The sequence below is a fragment of the Callorhinchus milii genome, unplaced genomic scaffold (genome assembly GCF_018977255.1).
Source record: "Callorhinchus milii isolate IMCB2004 unplaced genomic scaffold, IMCB_Cmil_1.0 Scaffold3, whole genome shotgun sequence".
NCBI classification, from domain to species: Eukaryota; Metazoa; Chordata; class Chondrichthyes; order Chimaeriformes; family Callorhinchidae; genus Callorhinchus; species Callorhinchus milii.
The window spans coordinates 14,934,753-14,959,985 of NW_024704744.1; the positions used below are offsets into that span (position 1 = coordinate 14,934,753).

The window sequence follows — 25,233 nt, forward strand, 5'->3', positions numbered from 1 at the left end:
GCAGCACCCGTGTGGTTCGGACCCCGGCGAGCAGTTCAGTCAGTTTCTGCACATGTATCGGCCACGTGTGGAACTCACAATGAGGTGCTATTTGAAATTGTGGACAGCACCAGTGAGTTTCAAATATTGTGGTTCCAATAAAGTTAACTAATAACTGGGCACTAAATTACTTAGCAACAACACTGCCAACAAAATTACATTTGTAGAGTTGGGAAGGCGTTGGACAATCAATGTTTCAGACCCGAGTTGGGGATCGGGATTGGGGAGAGTGGCGGGAGGAGGGATCGAAGGCAGTCGAAGAGGGAGGGTCTTGAAAGAGGCAAGTGAGGGGACGAGGTGGAGGGACTGCGGGATGGAGGTCCAGAGGGTGGGGCCAGAGTGGCTGAAGGCCCACCCGCCGGTGGTGGGGCGAGCAAAGTGGGGGACGTGAAGCAGGCTGGAGCTCGCTGAGCGGAGGGAGCGAGCAGGTTGGGAGGGGGTTAGGCGGTCACAGTTAGGTGGGAACGAGACCATGGAGAGCTTTGAAGCTGAGGACCAAGATCTTGAACTGTATCTTTTGTGTGATGGGAAGCCAGTAGAGTCAGGCAAGGATGGGGCTGATAGGAGTCATGGAGCCTGGTGTGGGAGACAACAGAGGCTGCAGAGTTCTGGATGATCTGCAGCCTGTGGACGGAGAAGTTGGCAAGGCCAACAAGCAGAGAGTTTGCATAGACAAGCCTGGATGTTATGAATGCGAGTATGAGATTTTCAGTGGTGTGAGACAGTGGCTGAGCTGAACAATATTGCAGACCGGGGGGAAGGCAGAGCGGGTCACGGCACGGATGTGGGGCAGAAAGAATAGTTGAGGGTCAAACAAGATGCCAAGTTTCCTTCCAGACTGGTTCAGTGAGGTGGAGTGTGCATCCTTGATTTCACCACTAGGGAGATGTTAATACAATATTACATTTGTTTAGCGCCTTTCACGTCTACAGGACGTCCCGAGGCGCCAGACAGTCAGGGATTTGGATCAGAGCTGGGAGTTGGGATCAGAAGGGATGGAGGGTAGGGGCAGGAGGGTGACTAAAGGCATGGTCGAAGAGCAGTTTCTTGAGATGTCCTTGAAGGAGGCAAGGAAGGAGCAAGGTGAAGGGATTGTAAGATGGAGTTCCAAAGGGTGGGGGCAGAGAGGCTGAAAGACCGACCACTGATGACGTGGTGGACCAGGCAGAGGACATTTAAGCACTCTGAGATGCCTTCCGGCATGGAGGGCGCTATATAAATCCAAGTTGTAGTTGTTGACATGGAGCAGCCCAGAGCCTGCTGAGCAGAAGGAGCAGACAGGTTGATATGGAGTTAGTAGGTGACAGAGGTAGGAAGGAGGGCTTTGAAGTCGAGGACGAGGATTTTGAACTCTATCCAATTTTGAATTCTATTCGCCCACAAATATAGAGTGAATTCATTTTACAGTATATTCTGTGAAGTGCTTTGAGACATCTAGAAGACATGAACAGCACAATATCAAATGCAAGAGTTATTATATTATCCTCTGGGGGATGGAGAGCCAATTGAGTCGGGCGAAGGTGGGGGTGATAGGGTCACGGAGCCTGATGCAGGAGAGGACACAAGCTTCAGAGTTTTGGATGATCTGCAATCTGTAGAAGGAAGAGTTGGTGAGGCCGACAAGCAGGGATTTGGCATAGTCAAGCCTTGAAGTGATGAATGCATGGATGAGAGTTTCGGCAGCCTAAGAGGCAGTGGTGGAACCGGGCGATGTTGCGGAGGTGGGGGAAAAGCAGACTGGATCATGGCACGGATGTTAAGAGGGACGTCTGTCATCCACAAGAGTATTACAATCACATGGCAGGTATGGATGAAAATTCATCCCTCTAACATTGTGGAATAGCATGGTTGCTATAATCAATCGTCTTCCTCCCCTTCATGTTAGAATTTAAGTAATCCAGGTGCAGGCTAACCTGCTCCTGCAGAGTACCTCACATCAATCTGGGAGAATTAGGTATGTCACACTAACTTGGGAGAACTTAGGTCATACCCAGGGTCCAACTCATGGAGGGAAGAAATCGCTTAAATTATTTTGAATAAGCAAGCATTTAAATTAGAGCTATTCCATGATCTGAATACGTGTAATTTTTGTTTATCTGAAAGGGCTTTTTCAGGAAGAGCCTACCGTGTGCGTTTTTGTTTTAAACTACACTCAGCTTCTTGACATGCACCATAGTCCCATCAAGTACTCATTGAACACGATCTTTAATTCTAAAATCTCAAATTAAATCTATAGCTAATCTTGCTTAACCAGTTCATTATTCCACCTAAAATCACACTTAAAGTCATCCATGTCTAGAAGGGAAGACAATGCATTACTGCCCATAATAACTGTCCCCTACTGGGACTTAATCACTAAGCAGAATAAACACCTTAGATCCATCCAATTGTTCAAGGAGGGGTGTGAAGAAAGAGGAAAAGTCTTGTTTTTCTGTTTGTTTTAATCACAAAATCACACAAATAAATGAGATACCACTTGTTACAAACACTTATAAACAGTTGGCAGAATGTATCAAAAATCAAAAATAATTGCCACACTGTACAAAATAGTGAAGTTGTTTTAAAACTAGTCTCAAGAATAATATTTCTAGTGAAGAATTATTTTAAGCCTTGAAAGAATATCACAGAATCTTTGACACAGTTTCACAAACAGAAAAAAATGATCATCAGTCTTCTAAAAATATTAGACTATAATTTTCCAATACTAAAACAGATAACACACATAGTGAAAATTGGGAAGGCATATTTTGGTGATCATATTTAGTTTAAGCGTGCAATAAAACACTGAAAAACACAAAGCCACAGAGGGAACATTTATTCCTTCAATTATGAGGACAATGAAAAATCCTGTTTTGTGTGGTATTTATAGAAAAATAAACTGCATTTTATTTTGGTCACTAAATACATATTTGTCATAAAATGTTAGCATTTGAAATGTTCTCACATTTTTATTCAAGTCTTTTATAAAAATGGTCTAACACAAATAGTAACATCTGGTGTAAAACAAATTTGCATAAGTGAGCCAGAGATTTTAAAATAAGTCATGCAATTATTGCAGTTCATCTTTTTTCCTCATTTGGTTTAATTTCTTTCCAGTTTATATCCAAACAATGCAATGTTCAAATATATATTTTTTGAAATTGTAAACTTGATGCACCAAATCAAATGTTAATTGTGCTTAACTATAAGACTGTCATATGTGGAATGAAAATCCTATCATCTTACCTCACTCACCACAATGCTACAAAGAAAATATGGCAATATTTGAATCAAGGGAATGAAGCGAGGATTCATTTTAGTTAGGTCTCTGGAGGACTAGTACTAAACTCTCTGAATTCTCTCTCCTGAGGGTATTTTTTTTTGCTTCTTCTGAGAATATGAATGCATGGGTGTGCACCAGAAACTTCACCCTTAATGACCTTAATCATATATGAACGTTCAATCCAATCAGTTGATCCCAATCCTCCTCACCCAACATAGTCTTTTGTCGCTGGCTGATATTCAAGAGCTGGGTGATACCCACCCTAGGATAATAAAGCTAATTACAGCACCCATTTTACTTCCCCAGCTGAGAACAGTTGCCTCAACTTAAGCGGGGGCGCAGATGGGAGAGGGAGATAAGGAGAAAAAAAAGTGCAAAAGTGATGGTGCACGATACACCATATTTCTAGCAAGGTACCACTACTTAGTTGTAATTTGCCTCTGCTTTCTCACATCAAATGCAGAACTAAGCATATACATCGTGCCATGCAAACCCCACTTTGGGAATAGCTTGAATTAACATTTTTAAAAAAATTGTTTTCTTGGTTAATTTCCACTGAGGATATACAATGTCACAAAAATACTGCACTCAAAAGAAATGTAATATAGAACGTGTGAGTGAATCAGGATTGTTAACCAATTAATAGTTGTCTTTTGATCATTTTTGATAAATTATAAACAATTAGAATTACTCCCAATTTCTAATGGCTAAAACGCATGTTCATAGGAATTTGAAGTCTACAAATTTTCCTAAAGTGATTCGTAAAATGATTCACAACATTGAAATAAACTTTATACTACACTAATACTGGAAACCATAGCCAATAGGTCATTCAAAGGAGGAAGGTGGGATTAAGACACCAAAGACTCTTCAGATCTGAAAAACAGAATTATCTGTTTTTATCATTCATTAGCTACCAGTGGTTGTTAAAAATCCCAAACTAGGAATAATTTTGCGTGCATGTATTACTTGTAGGGAGAATTTTATGATGCAGTTCGAAAACTAGTCTCCATTAATATAAGTCAGTTATTTCAGTTCATTCACTCCTGATGTGAAAGGCGCTATACAAATGTAATTTGTTGTTGTTTGTCCATTTATTTTACTTATTGTCAACAATTTGGGGTATTTTATTGTTATTTATTAGTATAAAAGTAACAATGTAGTTACAATTTGAAACCAGAAATGGTGCAAATCCAAATGACCAATGCAGGATAAATTGGGCCTGTAGCTCACAATCCCACAGCACCCAGAGAAAATTCTGATGTAGAGGTACTACTGTACATCAGCTAAATATTCTTGGTAGGATTCACAATATCAAAAAAAGTTTTGTACATTTAAAATGTAACTCAAGATGCTACAAAAAATCAAATTGTGACTGGGGGGTAAAACCGAGATTCCACTGTAAAACACTATACTCACATCTCTTAATACTACTTTGTGTTTTACTATTTGCTTATGGTTTAAATTGCACATTTATGTTAAATAGTGGCTTGCATTTATTCATAGCTTTGGAGACATTTTAAACCATTTTTCTTTTTGTTCTAACAGCTTCACCAATATCTGAGGAGTGGTAATGAAACAAGCAGTGCTTAAGGGAGCAGGAGAGCACAACTGCTCAGCCTGACAGCAGCCATGTTGGTTTATCATGTCTGCCATCAGTGGCACAGCTGTTTACTTTAATACTCGCATGAACAAAGGAAGGACTCCGATATTCAGAGACCAGCCCTTCTGGTGGTCCCTAAATTGTCAGAGGCAATAACATCTGCACATTTATTAGATGTGGGCTGCCAGTTCCAGCAGTTAAGTCGGTAGCTGAGTGGCAATAATAGCTATACCAATACCATTGGTAATAAAAGCTATAAAAAAAATGCCATTTCAACTGCATGTGAGGAAGCAACAGAATGCTCAGCTGATGGCATTAAAGCTTTTTTTATTAGTTTGCAAGTGTAGATTCAGACAAGTCTGGATCCGAAACCTGCATCTTGCCCTGATTATCACATAATAATTTACGATATCACAACAATTTACAGGAAAGATGAGTCTCAAATCACATTTACAGAATGATTAATTAGAAATGAAACAAATGTCATCTTTCATGGATTCCTAGCTAAACATTAAACATCCACTCAAAGATGGAGCAGTTTTTATATAAATCTCAATGATTTGTTGTTTGAGTGAGGTTAATTCAATTCTGTATTTTATTTATAGAAAATGTTTTAAATAATTGTTTAAATGTAAGATTAATTATCCTCAAATAATGTATTATCTTAAAACTTTAAAAAATTCTAACAACCAGCATTAAATGCAATCAGACTAAGAGGTTAACTACAAGTAGTAGAATAGTAATTTATCATACCAGTATAACAAATTTATTGACCATAATATTGATATTTTTGAAATAAATGCATAAATGATAGGGAAGGTGAAGAGTGAGTTTAGATTGAATGCAGATGGTGGTGACTATAGAACAATTTTTTCAAGGTGATAATTAGGGTATAGTTTGGGAAATATTTCAAATTGAGGGCTAGCCAAATGGACTGCAAAGATCGTTTATGGTCCTGTAGATTCCTGGGCACAAGATATCTGAAAATACAAAGCACAGCACAAATATGCTGGCATGCTTTGTGATGCAGCATGGATTGTTTTGGTAAAAGAAAATGACCCACTTAAAATTCAGGAAAAAAGTAAGGCAATATAAAATCAACAGAGTAAGTCAGCAAAATCTCCTTTACGAGTTCTTTCACTTAACCAAAGACTTTCACAAATAATTTGCCAATTGTTCAAAACCCAAACTACAAGAAGCATCTATTAATCTTTTTCTCCGGCAGGAACTTGTCTTTTTTTAAAAAAAACAAGTGCACATATGGCTTTGTGGTTATAAAATTCCCCCCCCCCCCCCCCCCCCCCCCCCCCCCCCCCCCATCTATTGTGATTGTAAAAACAATTCTAATTTATGCAAACACAAAGACAACATACGGGTACCCTGTAGAAACAATCTGAATTTCAAAGACCTGTCCCTCTGCTCCCTGCTGGTGATTTTGTATTAAACTTCTCATGGAATACCTCAAAGAATTAAGCAAAGTTACACAAAAATAGAATCGTCAATTTACCAATACCAGTTTATACCAATGACAGAAATTGTATTCTTTCTAAACAATCAGGTGATACTACTCACAAATACCTTGGTAGTTTATTATATATGTGTGTACCATCTTTTTCACAATTACATAAAAGGTTACAATTCATAAAAGTGCTTCAGAGTGCTGGCCAGGCACCTGAGGTAGGGGCGGGAGCTGAAGAGGGCGAGGAACAGATTTTCTGGAACAGTTATTAATACTCTAAGTGAAAAGACTCAGGCTTTTGCACCACCCATTTCAGTGAACAGTGATAAATTCAATTACTTTGAATCATCCCATTTACCATCACACCACATATTCTGGGGACATTTAATAGGCACCATTGAAGCATAACAAAATCATTGTTTGTCACCTTTCCCCACAAACACAGCTCTTATTATGAAGGACAGCAGTCCAGATCCCCACAGTTTTTATCATTTAGGGAAAAACTAGCAACATCTAGAAATAAAATAAGTGAAAATCCAAAATAAAATGAATCTTGGAAATGACCACAGGTCCATCAGCATCTGAAACAGTTTAAGTCTCTCAAGTAATTGCCAAGTGTAGCAACACCTTACATTGATAATAGTGCTTTTCACGCAAAAGAAATGTCTCAAAGCACTTTACAGAATGAAATTAATTAGAAATAGTGAATGATATGGAGGCAAATACAGGAGCTAACCTATGCAGTAAGCTATGTCAACTAAAATGTCACAGGTTCTATAAAAGTCACAATCCAGGTCTCAGTTGAGTTAACTGATCTCAGCTGGGACAGCACTTTGGGCATTACAATTGGCCTCAGTGCCTGGGAGTTAAGGGGCAGGTGAGAAAAAGTCAGCCACTGTTCCCCCTTCTGACTGCTCGCTGAGGATAGAATAGGGATCAGCTGTGATGTCCATAGAGTATGAGGCAGGCATCCGCAAGAGTCAAGGTTTGGGAACACTAGAGTGTGCATTAAAATATTATTGAAAGCATTGTAGTTTTAGCTGATTAAACTGCGTGTAGTTTAATCAACAATCTAGACAAAAAGTATGAAACATGTTTTTCAGAAATTAACTACATAAAAACAAAGATACTGCAGCAACCCAATAACAATCTTCTAATAACCTTCGCTAAAAGAAGCACAATTCACAAAGGGGCAAAATGGACTGTGTAGCTTGTCCCATTTCCCCAAATTGTGCTCTCCAAAGGGCTCTCGCAAATTCAATGCACCAGTAACGGATCTGAATTGGTGTAACTTTAAAAAATGCCACCTGACCAGGAAAGCAGCACTTTTAATCAATCCTTAAAATGCAATACTTAGTAGCAATATAGTGTGACCTAGGCGACCATTAATTTCATAACCCTTTCACCTACAGCACGTCAATCCCATCATGTTTTGCACATCACATACAATTTTTAAAAAAACCCTGAAAATCAACTCACTATGACATAGTAAAATAGCTGCAAGACTCATCTGATCACCTGTGACTTACTCTGCACTTTCAAAATTTTGAAACAAGTGGTGTTAATGTACTGGGTACAAAAAATTAAAAATACTCAGAAATAAGAATTTGTCGAGAGAAAAGCTCAGGTTATTTAGTGTGACTACCCATACTTTATTTAGTGGCATTAATACCAGTGCAAAGCCAGGGAATAGTGCAATAGAATATTGCTATAGTCTCAAAACCTTTAAAACATCTTTCTCTAATTTCTTCTTCCCCATATTCAGCTTTCATTATAAACAAAATCTTAAGGTATTGAGTATAGCTGTTGATTTCTTATTCAAGGTGGCTTCAATTCAACTAGGCTTGGAATTGTGTGTGTGTGGGGGGCGGGGGGAGAAGAGGGGAGGTCATTCATAAAGTCAACCAATACAAATACCAAATATAACGTATTCAAGATTTAGTATGCACAAAATTGGACACAATTTAAGAAATTAGCTAATTTATAAAAGTTTCTATGAACAATTAATAGATCTCATATTCACCGGTGAACCCAAGTATTAAAGAACCCACACATATTCTCAATACTTACCATTTCCGCCAATCAACTTTAGGAGGTGTATTACAGATCTGGAATTTTGTATGGTAACTAGCCCAGTTTTAATTAGTGTTGCATTTGTTGTGAACAATAAAAATGATTTTAGCTGTCCGTAAATAACTTGAAAATAAAATACAACTACGTTTAGTCTTGCTTATTGAGAAGTCCAGTTTTGATGTCTGGTGTAAAAAGACAATTTGGTATTTTTTTAAAAAAGTGTTGTAATGTATATATTAAAGATGAATTCAAATCAACTGACATTAATATGCTTTCTGTGATATAGCGGATTATTAAACGTTTTACCATCAAACTCTTTCCCCCTTTTGTTAAATATAACAAAGCTTTGCTTCTGTATGGCATTTTAAGGATGATTTTGAAGTGTTTTATCACTTCACCATATGTTTTCCACATGAGTCCAAAATGCTGTATCCTCTTTAATATACCCTCAGAAGTTGAAGGTAAAGATTTGATGGTATCTTAATCTCCATTCAAATACACTTTATGTTCACAATTCTCTTGGTGCCTGGTTCAAGTTGTTATTCATAGTTGAAGCATGGTTCATAACCAGCAGGTTTTCTACTTCTATCTGTTTTTGCTTTGAATACTCTTGCTCATCTTCCTTGTGTCTTGGTTTTATTGGCAATACAGCTATAACCAGAACAGCGATAATGTGGACAGAGTAATACCAAGAACTAGAAGAGAAAATAATCAGTTAATAAAAAATTCAAGAACAAATTTACGCACAAAAGTGTTGCATTAATTGTTTAAACACACATTTGTCAACATTATTTGGTTTCCAGAAAGGTCACCCATTAAAACAATATAGGGCTAAATTTACAACCAAGGCAATATTTGTCACATTGTCTAAGGAGGCTTCTCACCTGTAGAATTTTAGAGATGATTCAACTGACAGCAACACAAATGGAGCAACTGTATAGCTTATTGCTATCATTGTTGCACACCAGGTTATGATATCATAAAATAATTTGACACCGGGTGACTTGAGAAAATAGAATCTGAAGTTGTTTCTAATCTGAAAAGACAAAACAAATATAATAATCTTTGTAATTGATCTAGCACCTTACATCATCAAGACATCTCAAAGAGTTTTAGAAACATATTGCAAAGTGGTGTTAATGTTTAGTTTGTGGGCAAACATGGCAGTCAGTTTGCACACAGCAATGTCCCGCAAACAACCATGGAGTTAAAGATCAATTACATTTGGGGGATTGTTGGCCAGATGAATGGAACCGTGCCTAAATTCAGAATCCATATATTTCCCTCATACATGCCTTCATTACATCCAGGCTCGACTATGCCAACGCCCTGCTTGTCAGCCTTCCCAACTCTTCCCTCCACAATCTGCAGATCATCCAGAACTCTGCAGTTCGTGTCCTCTCCTGTACCAGCTGCAAGACCCCATCACACTCACCCTCATCCAGCTCCACTGGCTCCCCATCCCTTAGAGGATCAAGTTCAAAATCCTCCTCCTCACTTTCAAGGCCCTCCATGGCCTTTCCCCCTCCTACCTCTCCAACCCTTATCAACGCTCCAAGACCCTCTTCCTTGACCATGCCTTTGGCCACCATCCTACCTGCTATGCCCTCCACCCTCAAGTATTAAATTGTTGATGTACATTGATTCCAGTTATACAGTTTAGTTGTCTTGGAAAAACTGGAAAATAGGTGAAAAACTAAATATTATTCATTACTTACTGCCCGTGCTGCTAATGTCATGAGTATTCCTGTAAAAAATGTCATGTAATAGCCTGGGTACACTCCATGCCACATTGCTGAGAGTATGAAGGTTGCTATAGTTGGATGGTAAGGGCAGCGGTCATAGCAAACTCTAAAACAAAGGGGGAAGAAAAAAAATACACTGCAGGTAATTATAATAATTCTTGCATTTAATAATTGATTTAAATGTTCAAACACCTTATAAATTAAGGTCAGAACAGAAGGAAAAATTAGTTGTTCCCACGATTAATCTAATGTCAAGTAGATTTTTGTACAGTATTAAAATGTAGGTCTGTTTTAAAAGTACAAAACACTTTCATCTTGATTATTCCATACTCTGAAAATGGGATAACTGGCTTTATTGAAGGAGCACAATTTCACACAACACCAACAGCCAATAACCAAACTGGAGTCGTTGGCTTCTTCAGTGCACTAAACAGGGTGAAACATGCGATGGAATAATCATCACCAAAAATTCCACCAGTCAATGTCTGGCCACTGAAGTGAAAAAAATGGATTTGCCGTAGTCCGATTTGCTTTAAAACTTCCTTTTAAGACAAGATTGAACCGATATCCTGCGGGACAGCACTCGAACGCCATGTCCATTCCTGGCTAGTCCACAGACAACATTTAAGCTGTTTCAGGTGCAATTATTTTTATAAAGTCAGTGGGTAGTAGTCTCTCTCCAGGCCAGACATTATCTTGGTGGCATTTCTGCGATGCGATTATTATCGCCAGTTCTAGATTCTTTCCATCACTGATCACTATTTTCATTTCATTACAACTAATGAAGAACCAGCTACAATAATAATTACCCAAGGTATAAAATTAAAAATATTAATTACCCAAGATATAAAATAAAAATAAAGATTAAGAAAATCAGATTCTTCGTGTAAACAGGTAAAAAATGTAATAGAATTGTTTTCAGCAGACTGTTTAACCTAGGCTAAATTGGTTTAATTTTCTGCAACACAAATTGTATTTAATACTGGGATCAACATGATAAAATTAAGCAGGTGGCATTGTATACATTATAAAAACAGCTTTATTGAAGCACAATTTCACACAAACAAAAGCAATCCCCATAATGTTCATTTGTATCAGATTAAAAATCTACACATCATGCAAACATTATTCTTTATCTGCAACAATCTATTTATCTGTACAATTATTTTAACTCATTGTGATGTGGATTTGGGTTTAGGAGGCCTAATCTGTACAAAAGGTACACAACTCTTTAGGGCCTAAAAACTTGAAAGTCTGTCATATTTTCACATTTTCTCGTACTGCACAAATTTCTATAACATGTTAGTTCATGGGGAAGAAACTATATAATTTGTATTAAGATTATGACTTAGTTTCTACATTATGGGAAAAATTCTCCAACTCTCCTGACCTGAAGGTATGGAATCGTACTGGAGTATGTGCATTTCCTACCATCTATATAGCTATTCTCAGATAGAAATTGTACATTTTTTTACAGTTAGCTTCAAAATACACACATTTAAATCGAAGCATTAGTCAAACCACAAGAAGATGGTTTGGGCATACGTAACAACTGACAGCAGTTTACAAGTTTGATCTGGAAATACCCAGCTGAACCTACAATATGCTTCAAACTAGTAGAATAAACCTACCCATGCAACGCTCTACAGTTACTCCATCTACTCTGCTGAGCATAGACCATATACGTCAGTCATGCTCTGTGAAAAATCCCTCTAAAGTCCAACATTTTAAACTATTAAAATATAAAATGTAATCTAATCCAACATAAGCAGATAATGCAGTGATCATTACAAATAAATTACACCGCCTCATGAGCATCAACTACTGAACATCCCTTCAATTATCATTAGTATTATTAAATTACAGACACAAACTCAAGCTGAGACAAGGGAAGGTGAACAGACAGTTCAGATTTGATTGCTTTACACTGAGAGTAGTGAATATGTGGAATATACAATAGAGATAAATAATGTCAGCAAAATTGCAAAAAGGGAATTTTATTGCTATTTGACAAAGAAATTTAATGAGGGGAACACAACATCAACAAGTGCAAGATTCATTTTTTTTAAAAAAAACTTTGGGACCAGCCAGGTGGAATTACCCACAATCTCTCTCACCCCGCAGATTCTTATAAATTACCATGTGGGCAATTTAAAATCACCACCTCACTATTTGTAGTTACCAATTTTTAAATTCTTTCCAAATGTGCATTTTGGACCGAATATGCAACACACACAAAATATTGCAGATGAAACTTTTGGTTGCACAAGTCTTACATCAGACTCTTAATTACATTTCAAACGCACAGAATATTGCTAAATTTAGCGTCTAGGTTTAGACTAGCAATGGAGTAAACATCCTGAGTCAGAGAAGTATCCACATAGAGACATTTAGGTCATCCTTTTAGGGAACAGTATGATGATGATTCAGTTTTGACTGTGCTTTCTATGGCCAGCTTTGTGGTTTAAGTTGGATAAACTGCACTATATTTCATTCTTTTGGCAATCTATATGCAGTATTATATTCTGAAAATGTCCAAATCCCTTTCTGCTTAAAATCGATTACTTCCACAAAAAAAATACCTTGAATCATAGATAGAATGCTCAAAGGCAGTTAAGAAAGCAAACAGAATGTTGTAACGCTAAGCTTTTCTGCCAAAACAAATTCATCAACAAGGAATTAAACAGCAGTTCACAATTAGGGCAACAAAAGAGGAAGTGCAAATGAATAAAAGAGTGATGGATAGCAGAATGAGTTATAACAGAACTAGATTAGTTCTCGAAAATTTAAAGGATTTAGGGTTATTAGATAATGAGCTAAATATGCCAAAAGAATCTTTTGGGAAACGGGATGGGAAGGCTAAACAGACTAGTCGTCTACTCCTGACAGAAATAGTTACCATGTAAAATAGAAACCCAAAGTATGCTGTGCCACAGTGTGGTGTGATATGGAATTGCATCCACGTTTCATTAAGCTTGTTCCCAATCTTGAAAATTTTGGATGAATAAGAGCCTCCTTGGATGAATAAATCCTCTGTAACCCATTTGATCTCTTCTCTTTGGTAATTCAATCCTAAAGTCTTATTCAGCAGCACCTGAGAATTCTTAAATGAGCTAATTGTTATGGTGTTAATCACCATTCCTGATAACCCATTCCAGCTGTTGATCCCCTGTCAAATATTTCCTGGTCTCATTCTTCATAACGCTCAATCTATACCTTCTGGTCCTGTTGTCTTGGCATATCGTGAGTATTGTTCCAATTTATTTTCTCTATCCTTTTGAAATACATAAAATAGTGTATATGCACTCTCTATAATGTTCTTCCAGAAGACCCCTTTAGGCTAGTTCATCATGCGGTTGTTTATAACTTGTCCCTCCAACAACAAATATGAGCCACTTTGTTCTCTATGTTGCTATAATGCCCCGTTAAAGTCACTTTGTATTACATCAACCAAATTGATGATATAGAGCTACTTAAAGTTCACAATAGTTATAAAAGGTTGAAATAATAATAATCCTTGCATTTGATTTGGGCCTTATCACATCAGTGAAACATCTTGAAAGTTAACATAAACTCAAATTCTCCCATCTCATCAGAACTACTTTGTTTTTGGCTCAGTATCTTTTGGGCTGAGATCAGACATCCAGAACCACAGACTGAGTGAAGTCACAGCACCTGATCCTACAAGTAGAAACACTGAACACTCTTTCCTTTTCTTTAAATTAAGTGCAAGGAATTCAGATTATTACCTTTTAAACCACAGAGCTGTTTGTATGTTCCAGTTGTCAATGAACATTTTAAAACTTGTAGCAAACTGCAAAAATAAATAAAATAAATTTAAGCACTAAAATAGAAATTACATTGTATATCACAGGAGGTGGTGGAGGAGGAAACACAATCCAAATCCCTGTTTTCCTCAGTTAATATAAACCGAGTCAGGTTTCTGAAAGTTCTACTTTCAAACTCCCCCACTGTCAGTATTAGATACAGTATTAGTTGCAGATAAAACACGGGTTAGTTACAGCCTTTACAATAAAGTCCTTTACAACAAGAAGTGCAAGGATATGAGGCTACCATTATCTTCATTGTAATGCAAGAGTTCCCAAACTTGACTGCAGTGCCATAGAGAAAGGGAGCAAAAATCAGTGTTTGAGACAGCTGAGATTAAAAGTATGGTGGGAGAAGAGGGTAACAAACATTTTCAACTATGTATTTGGTGTTGATAGATGAAACAAGCAGAGTTTATTTTAAAAAAAGGATTTTCTTATACTTCGATATGCAAAATTAAATTTTCAGAATACAATAAAACCATCTTAACCCAATAATAAACAGTGGCTCTCTGTAGAACTAAAGTTTCAATCTAGCTTAAACAGCTTGCTGAATACATCATTGACAAATCAGTCTATAAAGTATTCTGTTTAAATGAACTGTATATTGTACATTGGAGCTGAACATTATGCAGTAAAATGTACTAAATCAATCAATAAATAGTAATCAACAATCGATAATAATCAATTATACGATTTACCTATTTTATATAACTTTTTCTATTTAAAATGTTAAATTCAGGAATCTAGTTGAAGAAATTTCCATAAGATTTAGGTATGAGAAATTCTGCTGGATAGTAAAAGTATCAACATTGGAGACATGCAAAGTAACTTTAGTGATCATCAGTTGAATTTCACTCAATAGGTGAAAAGAAACAAGTGGAGACCTTCCCAGGGGAAGTCTCATTACAGCCTCCTTCACGTTTGCCAGGAATACTAGACTTGGAAGACGAATTCTCAGGGTCTTGGCACAAGTGGTGTAGTAAATAGAAAGACATGGAGGAGAATGGCAAGGTGGGAAATGAGAAAACATATTACCCTCAAGCAAAATGCAGAAAACAAATTCTCACCTCAATGTTACAAATATTCAAGTTTGAAATCAAGTCCCAACGAGCATCACCTTTTTTGTTGAAACCATTAAAACCAAATCCTGCAGCATTGTTGATGGCATCAGCTGTTCAAAATAAATGCAAGTGCAAAAATTAATATGGATGTGGAAAGTATTATGCACAGTATTACTTGGATAGTTTTTCCTGCACTACACAAACCAAAAATGCTAGGAAATTCATATGTAGTATAATTTGTTTCATAAAATCCACCAATGGAATTTTTAGAAACATTATTGCTCTGTTTTAGCAAATACATAATAACTGGGTTCTTTGACCCACACAGAGATGGAGAATGCTGGACTTCCAGACTCCAAAGTAATGACCAAATTTGATTTCCAGCCTGGTCCGACACTGAAAACTTGATTGCTCAAAATGGGCAACTTCAACAGTCACCGCAGGAGACAAGTAAACATTCTGAACATGAAGGATCTTCATCATAAAACAGTTAGTCCAAAGCAGTGATGCTCTTACAACATTAATCAAAATAAAAAAAATTAAAAGCAGAAGTTCACAAAATGTCAGTCAACATCTGAAAATAGAGGTTTCAGTTGACATTTATGGTGAAGAAAGTATTGTTGGTTTATGCTTATTCTTTCATTGACTTTCAAACTCAGTAATTTCAGTCCCGGCTGAAATAAATGAAAATGTAAAATAAAATTCATAAACTAATTCTTCAAAAATCAGAAATATTTTACAAGGCAACTATGGCAAGGCAAGTCCATAAAATCCAAACCCACTTTATAATAGGGCACAATGGCTGATTAGCACTTCTAAATTCACTGCATATGTTGCCAATAGAAGTGCATCACACAAAAAATGAAGTTAACAGTAACCAAACGACCCGGAAATCAGCTTTTTTTTAAAAAAGGCACACAAGAAACCAGCTGGCGGTGTGAAGTGAGACATCACAATTCAAACCAAGCTGGCGTACTTTCTGAAAGTAATCTTGGCAAGTAAATATTGGGATCAACAACAACAAAAACAACAACAAGATTCCATTTATAGAGCGCCTTTCACGTCGGGAGGACGTCCCAAGGCGCTGTACAGTTGGGTCAGGACCCGAGCAGGGGGGAAATAGTCAGGGAGAGGGGAGGGAAGGGAGGAGCGAGGCGGGGTAGAGAGTCGAGAGGGGAGCTGAAGGCACGGTCAAAGAGAAAGGTCTTGAGACCGGCCTTGAAGGAGGAAAGGGAGGAAGCAAGGCGAAGGCACTGGGGATGGAGTTCCAGAGCCTCGGGGCTGAGAGGCTGAAGGCCCGGCCACCGATGGTAGGGCGGTTGGGGCGGGGGACGTGGAGCAGACCGGAGCCAGAGGAACGGAGGGTACGGGCAGGTAGGTAGCGGGATAGTAGGTCGGAGAGGTAGGAGGGAGTGAGGCCGTGAATGGCCTTGTAGGTGAGGATGAGGATCTTGAATTCGATCCTCTGGGGGATGGGGAGCCAGTGGAGGCGAGCGAGGGTGGGAGTGATGTGGTCCCGAAGCCTGGTGCGGGACAGTACACGAGCTGCAGAGTTCTGAATGACCTGCAGCTTGTGGAGGGAGGTGGCGGGAAGGCCGGCGAGGAGAGAGTTCCCATAGTCCAGCCTTGAAGTGATAAAGGCGTGGACCAGAGTTTCAGCAGCATGAGGGGTGAGGTAGTGCCGTAGTCTGGCGACGTTCCGGAGGTGATGGAAGGTGGTGCCAGTTGTGGCGCGGATATGGGGGAGAAAGGACAGCTCAGGGTCGAACAGAACCCCGAGGTTCCTGACTGTCTTCGAGAGGTGGAGAGTGCAGCCTTGGATGCTGATGCTGTCAGCGCCTGAGGTGCGGAGGCGCTGACGTGAGCCAATCAGGAGGGCCTCAGTTTTGCGCACGTTGAGCTGAAGAAAGTTGTCTCTCGTCCAGGACTCGATGTCGGACAGGCAGGCTGTCAGGACCTCGGCGGTCGTGGAGTTGAGGGTAGAGGTCCACACGTTAATCGTGCTTTAAGTGACTCCGCATTACAATGCTACGTGCTGTCTGAACTGAAGAAATTAGAATTGAAATTGCATTATTGAGATCAGCCTGAAGATGGCGCCAGGGAGCAGTCTGCATGGTTTAAAACCAAAGGCCTCAAAATGAGAAACGTGCAGTTGACGGTCATTGTCAAAGTAACAAGAACAAATTACATTTATAATGCCGTCCACAGCAGGGCGACTTCCCCAAGCACTGCCGCAATTCTGCAACACGATGGAATTTCAACACAGAGCCTATTATGTGTCATGTGCAATTGGGAAGAGGCCTGAAAGAGTTTCACAGAAACCAACCACAAAGGATTCAATAAATAACACAATTCAACTTCTTTTTAGAAACAAACTAAATTAAAGCGTTTTGTAGATAGGGGAGGATAAATATATAATTTATTAATGTACAATTAATTAATAAATATATTTAAATATATAACAACAACAACTTGGATTTTCACATCCTCCTGACGTGAAAGGCACTATATAAGTGTAACCTTGTTGTCATATAGCGCCGTCCACGCCGGACGGTGTCTCAGAGCGCTTCACAGTAACGGATCCCGGGGCCGAGCCAGGGGGAGGGGGAGGAAGGTGACCAAAGATGCGGTCGAAAAGAAAGGTCTTCAGCAGAGACCTGAAAATAGGAAGAGAGGGGGTGAGGCGAAGGGAGTGAGGAAGGGAATTCCAGAGGCTTGAGGCATCGTGGCTGAAGGCACGGCTGCCGAGGGTGGAGCGGAGGACTCGGGGGATGAGGAGGAGACCAAACCCGGAGGAACAAAGGCAACGGGTACTGTTGTGAGGAGAGAGGAGGTCAGAGAGGTAGGGGGGTGCAGAGGAGTGGAGGGATTTGAATACAAGGGTGAGGATATGAATATAGAATTGATATAAAACATAATTATAAGTATTGATTAACAATCACTTTGTCATGGGTTGTTAGGCACAATTCCCTATGTAAAATGTATTACTCATGCCGTTCAGTACACATGATGCATAATAGACCACACTGTGTCTAACATAATCATTGCAACTTTGTCCCATGATCGGGACAAGCACAGATGAAACAACTGGTACTTCCTCCACAGCGAGAGTGCTCCTAGACAAGCTAATATCCCTGCAGCAGTCATACATCACGCTCTTGGCCAAAGATAGTGTTTGACACATCATGTGACACATGAATATCAAGAACAGGTGACACGGAAAAAAATAGAATTTACTATCTTGCCCCTGTAGAAAAAGGCGAAGTACTGGCACCTGCTGTTTCGAGGCAGTGACGCTGCATATTGTGGTTGGGAAAATTCACCAACTTCACAATGGGAACCCCAAAATTATCCAACCTGCCAAGTTGGCTTCAAAACATGCGGTTTCTTTTAAAGTAAATACAGGAGTTCTTAATGAAAGATTCATGAGGACAGCAACATCTATTGGCCCATTGGCTAAAACAGCACTAACATTGGAAGAACTGATGTTTCTCAATCTCATTGCATAAAATCAAGAATGAAAATAAGAAATAAGACTCTCAATCCTTTCTGCAATACAGAGTTTTAAGCACAAAGGTCACTATTTTGTTCTCTAGTCCTGGAGAATTATTACTTACTGAAATGATACGACACAGCATTATAAAATAGAGCAGAAAAACAATCCAACATTTAAACCTCATATAAACACTTTTCACAACAGTTTGCAAAAACTCACCTAGAGTCCAAGCAAAGTAGTATTTTGGTCTAGCAGCCAATAAGGAAACATATAGATAAATTATACGACTAATTAAGGGTGCTGTATTCATGAATGTTGTGTCAATGTTGTATTCCACTGGTAACATCTTGGTGATTGTCAGATGAAATGACAAAGAGATTCCACAAACAAGGAGCTTAAACAGCACAGTGGTCTGCAATAATAAAAAAAATGAAATAAAAAAACACTGACATACAATCTTCATTCGTCCGCAAAATGCATTTCAAGCACAACTGGTGGATTTTCTCACACGGCAGCTGATAATCATTTTTCCGTCTAAGATTAGAAACCCAATTCTGAAAAAAATCTAGTTGTAGAAGTTAATGTTCTTCAGCCATCTCTGTCCTCAGAAACTCTGTCAACCCATGAAGCAATTTATGAAGCACTATTTGGCGTGCAAACAACATTTATATAGCGTCCTTCATGCCGGATGGACAATGTATCCAAGTGCTTTAGGAAACTCATTACCAGCATGGATATGATGATGGAATTAAATTGAGACCTGTGTGGGTTAAAATAATAGTGTGTATGTTGCCAAAATAATTGTCTTGCTACAAAAAATACATCCAAATCGGTATTTCTAGTTCTGCTAGTGCAGCATGTCGAGAATCAAACAGAGCTAAGTGCCTACATTTTAAAAAATATAGGCATTTTAGGCACACAGCGATCACACAGTCTAAAATGCCAACAAGATTTACCATGGCAACTCTGATTTCTGCTACCTTTGATCAGAAAATTCCATAGTGATGCAGGCACAGCATTTAAAAACCTACCGTGGGTGAAGGTTCTTTTTGTTCAAGGTGTCCTTTTCCTTCTCCATTTATTTCAGTGCATTTCATGTGCAATGTTCTGCCTTCAATGAAAGCAATATAGTCTTTGTATGTGTAAAATGGTCCTACGAGAATACCCATGAAATTACAGTTGTAGCTTAAATACTCCAAAAGACTTGGCATGGTTCTGAAATTCAAAAATCAAATGAAAGATATTTGTATATTAAATGTTTCATAATGACTTTGGAGTTTAGAGACATACATTTAAAAAAATCCAGCTCTGCAGGAAAATATTATCAATCAAAATAAAGTACTTTATCAATGCAAAAAACACACATCACTATTTAGTATTAGCAGCCAGTAGCAGATATAAGGTTAAGAATATTCTCAGTGAAAAATTGTACCCAAAAGGGAATACAATTTAATATGACCTAGACTCAGCCTCCATAAGTTTTTGACTAATGATACTACTCCGGTGATTAGTTATGTTTCTATACTTATGATAGCTACATTCATCCTGCAATATACTTAGTGTTATTAATAGGAGTGAACAAATAATCGGTCATAAGTTGAAGCCCAGAATTGGCAATTAAAAAACAGTCATGCTGAAACTATTTTAAACAACAATATTACATTTGTATAGCGCCATCACATTGGGAGGACATCCCAAGGCGCTGGACAGACAGAGTTACGGACCCGAGCTGGGGGTCGGGATGGGGGAGGGTGGAGGAGGAAGCAGGGAGATCGAAAGCACGGTCGAAGAGGAGGGTCTTGAGGTGGGTCTTGAAGGTAGCGAGGGAGGGGGCGAGACGGAGGGACTGTGGGATGGAGTTTCAGAGGGTGGGTGCAGAGTGGAGGAAGGCCTGCCTGCCGTTAGTGGGGCGAGCAAGGCGGGGGACGTGAAGCAGGCCGGACCCCACCGAGCGGAGGGAGCAAACAGGGTGGTAGGGGGTTGGAGGACGGAGAGGTAGGTGGGAGCAAGACCGTGAAGGGCTTTGAAGGTGAAGACCAAGATCTTGAACTGTATCCTCCGTGTGATGGGAAGCCAGTGGAGTTGGGCGAGGATAGGGATGATGGAGTCACGGAGCCTGGTGCGGGAGAGGACACAGGCTGCAGAGTTCTGGATGATCTGCAGCCTGTAGAGGGAGGAGTTGGGGAGGCCGACAAGCAGTTTGCATCCTCAATGTAGTGAAGGCTTGTATGAGGGTATGAGAGTAAACCCAATACTTAAGAGGTTGCTTTGCAAAGCTGAAACAAACAGAATGGGGGGAGGTGGGAAGAAGAGACTTCTAAAGTGGATTTCAAAAATTGGATACATTAAAGAAAACAGATAATTGATGGGAGTACAATTTAAATGGAAATGATAATAAAATAAAAATAATCTTGCATTTGGTATAACATCTACAATCCACAATCTCTGCCCCCAAGGAAGGCTAACAAGACTGAGCTAAGCTGACATCTGACAATACATAGGAACAACAACAAATTACATTTACAGAGCACCTTTCACATTGGACGGAAGTCGCAAGGTGCTGCACAATTGAGGGTTTACACCCGAGTGGGAGTTGGATTTGAGAGGGTTGGGGTGGGCAAGACGAATAAAGGTGAGCTCAAAGAGGAAGGTCTTGAGATGGTCCTCGAAGGAGGTGAGGGAAAGGGTAATGGGTAATTATTTTATATTGTCTGTCAAAATGCTCCAGGGTCTCATAAGGTCCCTTTTGTTTGCACTCTACATAAATTATTTGGAAATGGAAGGAGAAAAAAAGCTGGTCTGATGGTACGAAATTGAGTGTTACTAGTAAAATGGAACAAGCAGACAGAATGCAAAGGATAGATTGGGTAAGTTGAGATGTGGCACATGGTGTTTAATGTTGACAAATTAAGATGATAAGTCTGGGGTGAGATGAAACAGGATGGACACATGAACAAAACCTACTTCAAGTTCTTGGAAAGATGGAGCATAATTTTAAGAAACATTATTTCAAAGCTATCTTGCAACAGCTTACCGGACAGCTAAGGATTTTTGGAATGGAGAGAGATGCTTTTCTTTCCGTGACATACCTAAATGAAACAACATGTGCAGGTTTCAGTGACAGCCACACTTCACATTGCTACTAAGGCAAATGTATTGCATGCATTGAGTTGAACAAAGCCGGTATCTTTTAAAACATACAAAATTCACTCAAGATCATATTTGATGAAACAAAGAAATCCAATTCGAAAACAACCATCTTATTGTTGAGAGCAGCAGTAACCCTACCAACAAAAATGCTGGAAAAATAACCTGAATGGTTGAAGTGATAGTCATTGACTTATAGAAATCCAGATGAACCATATTCAATCTAGTCTGTGCTCTTAGCAGACTTCAGTCAAGGCTGCAGTAGGGATGCTACAATCAGCTTCAACATCCTTTGGCTTGGGAGGGATGGACAAATCAAGGTTTGCTATTCCTAATCACAATCCAGGGAACCCTTAGTGGAAAGTGCGCATAAATTAATTTTAGGGGTCAAAATCTAGGTAAGATGCAATATCCACAACAGTTAAAGATTCTGCCAGAAAATCAGCACCTTGGCTCATATGTGAAGAATAGCCAATCATTACAGCAAGATAGCAGAGGACACCAGCACAAGTCAGCACTTTCAAGAAACGTAACTAAACCAGGTATTATTCTAAAACATTGAACGTTTTATTCACAACCAAAGAAATATATCGTAATTGTAAAGAAACCCCAGTGTTAACTTGTTTATAGAAGTAGGTTCAGAAAAAGGGGAAATGAAATCTCGTGGGATCTAAAAAAACATTTTTTAATTAAAAAAAAGTAAAGCCCAGGCTCCTGCCCTGTTTGCTCCAGGAGCTGCTCTACCACTGGCTGGCTGGACGACATCTTTGCTGACAGGAGAAAGATCTTCATACTCCCCACCTGCAGCGTTGACTGACCCCATTCCAGTAACTGATGCTGGCAGCTCACTGTTGGGTATGTGGGCCCTGCTTGAAAACTAATCTCGAGACACTCGCACAGCAGGAGTCTTTCTGACAGGAGATCCCTCTGTATTACTGCTATTCCCAGAACTGAATGAAATTTGAGCTGTATTTGTTCCAGGCATATGCAGGACTTTTGCAAGTTTCCCCTCCCCCACCCATCATTCTTAAATAAATAACGTTAACAGAACCAGGGGGTTACCTGATATAACTTGGTGCTGCTCCTGGCCTCCACGATGGAATAATTTTCTCCAATATAATCTAGGCAATGGAGAAATTTAGCCCATCGTTTCCCCTTAGCCATGGAACAAGAACCTGAAAATCCTAATATTTTTAAATGTAAAGGATCTGGCTGCGCTAAGAGGGCCTCTTAGTATTAGAAGACTACCGGCTCACACAACCGCAGCACAAGCTTTCAGAATTTCTTTTTAAAAAAAATTACTTTGTGTGTTCCAGACAACAGTTAGCAAGTTAGAGAATAGCAAATTTGGCAAAATGAAAACACAGTTACAGATGCTTTAAATCTGCTTTTAAAGCAGATCTGCTTTTTCCTATGGACCCTCAGTTAACAACAGTGCTTCCAGTGCAGTATGTGATAACACACGGTCAAGTTGCCAGGTTACTCTGACATCACGTCTTCATGCTGCACTTTGTTAAGGAAGCAAGCAGCACATGGAGCACAGGAACTGAAGTGACATCAGCAGCAATCCAAACTCCCAGAAGCCAATATTTGTTTCATGTATTATTTATAGATATATGTCCTAAATGGTTCCCCTCCCCCCATCGGTCCCAAATCCAACTCCCAGCCTGAGTGCAAATCCTTGACTGTCCAATGCCTTAAGATGTCCTCCCGACATGAAAGGCTCTTATATAAATGCAAATTGTTGTTGGTGTACATGTCTGATATAATGGACCTAGATGTCTTTGCGATAACTGGGTTGCCCTGTGTACAGCTCAAAGTATTTTCATTACAGCTTGAATTTTAATGTGGACAGATTTACTACCAAATTCTGTACTGTTTTTAACCTGGCAGGCCCTGTTCCATGCTGGTACATTAATGATTGTGGCAGTGTGGCCAGAATAGGTCTATTCTTGATTCATGTTAGAATTTCCACAAAGCTTTGAAACAGTAAGAAAACAATCACAGGAATAATAAGCTTTACAAGTCCTTAGCAAAGCAGGATTCTAACTGTTCCCATGGCCTTCAGACATACTCTTTCATACACTCACTTAACCACTGAGTAGGTCATTCATCCCCACCCTCTGCGCATTCCAAAATAAGTCTTAAAAATATCACCCGAGAAATAATCCAAATATAAACTAGATACAACAACAACAACACATTTGTACAGCGCCTTTCACGTCGGGAGGACGTCCCATACTAACGGTAAACGCGACATAATGTGTGTTCGGGTATTGCTGGAATCTAACCAGCTAAAACCGCATAGCTTGCAAAGCACTCTTTTTCACTGACAAGCTTTCCTGCTGCTTGTCCAGCTCAGACCACCCTACCCATTAGGGCTTTGGCTTGCAGGGTTAACAGGAGCTGAGTGGGAAGAATCCCTGTCTCCAGTGACTTGTCTTCCCTTCCAAGTCCTGCTGATGAGCCATCAGTTGGGTCCTGGAATACTGCAGACCCGTCCAGATCAGGAACTATGGCAAGACTGCCTTATAAGGTTCTCTTGATTCTGCCATTCTGCTGCCAAACATGTAACCTTGGAGCCAGAGCAGCTGTAAGGATCCCCGAGTTCCCTCCTCCACACACCCCCACCCCACCCCCAGAGGATAATCATGTATGAATGTTGTTTATATTGACATTTAAATTTGGAAATTTAAATACCAATTTATAATTTGGAAAGAACCAAAGTCAGTGGGAAAATGTTCACTGCAGTATTTGGTGCCACTTCTATAAAATCTTTGAATTAAAACTAAGTTAAGTTAAAGATAGTTTGAAAAAGAAATCCTGTAAACAAGAACACAACTCCCTATACTTTTATCAAGACTGGGATTCAGAATTACAGCTCATCTTGACAGGAGAGATTGGAAAAATTGTGGCAATTTAGCAGGTTTGGATAAGCAATTCATTATATAATAACTGAAAAATATAGACCAGAATACTCACTATCCTCATAAAGAATGAGTAACTTGTTTTCTGTCTGGTGAATAACAGTCATTGCTGCTAATATTCTATAGGATTAGAATCAAACAGCAGCCAGGGAAAACAAGGTTAAGTCAAAGGTGGCAACAAATTGCAAGGGATTAAAAATGTATCTTTAAAAAATGAATAAACACAGAAATGCACATACAACAACAAAATTACATTTATAGAGCACCTTTCACATTGGGAGGATGTCCCAAAGTGCTGGGAGACCAAAATAATTTAACCATACATCAACTGACCTGAAATGTTTATGATGGAATACAAATAATCCGTTCATTTACAAGTTTAAAAAAATTCCCAGCATTGGTTATGGATTCAAGTTACACACCCAACCTTAAAATTATTTGGGATAATCTAAATGGCTGATATCTTATGTATTTAAATTCATACGATGAAATTAATAATGTAATATGGCCTTTCTTAAATTTGTGTTTACACAATGAGAACAATGGATAAATCTGAAAGATGCTTCATGGATCAAGGCTCCATAATAATAA

At 39.1% G+C, this 25,233-nt stretch overlaps 1 protein-coding gene across 1 annotated transcript in view; it reads right to left on the reverse strand.

Annotated features, from left to right (window-relative positions):
• Positions 1-6,521: 6,521 nt before the first annotated feature.
• LOC103187129 (lysophospholipid acyltransferase 2) overlaps positions 6,522-25,233 on the reverse strand; it is a 63,489-nt gene continuing 44,777 nt past the window's right edge. The window contains exons 6-13 of the mRNA XM_042333066.1: positions 21,603-21,657; positions 19,600-19,783; positions 18,788-18,980; positions 15,079-15,182; positions 13,931-13,995; positions 10,155-10,287; positions 9,321-9,472; positions 6,522-9,131 (exon numbers count right to left, since the gene is read on the reverse strand). Coding sequence (XP_042189000.1) covers positions 8,945-9,131; positions 9,321-9,472; positions 10,155-10,287; positions 13,931-13,995; positions 15,079-15,182; positions 18,788-18,980; positions 19,600-19,783; positions 21,603-21,657 — 1,073 coding nt within the window. The 3' untranslated portion in view covers positions 6,522-8,944. The remainder of the gene's footprint in view (positions 9,132-9,320; positions 9,473-10,154; positions 10,288-13,930; positions 13,996-15,078; positions 15,183-18,787; positions 18,981-19,599; positions 19,784-21,602; positions 21,658-25,233) is intronic.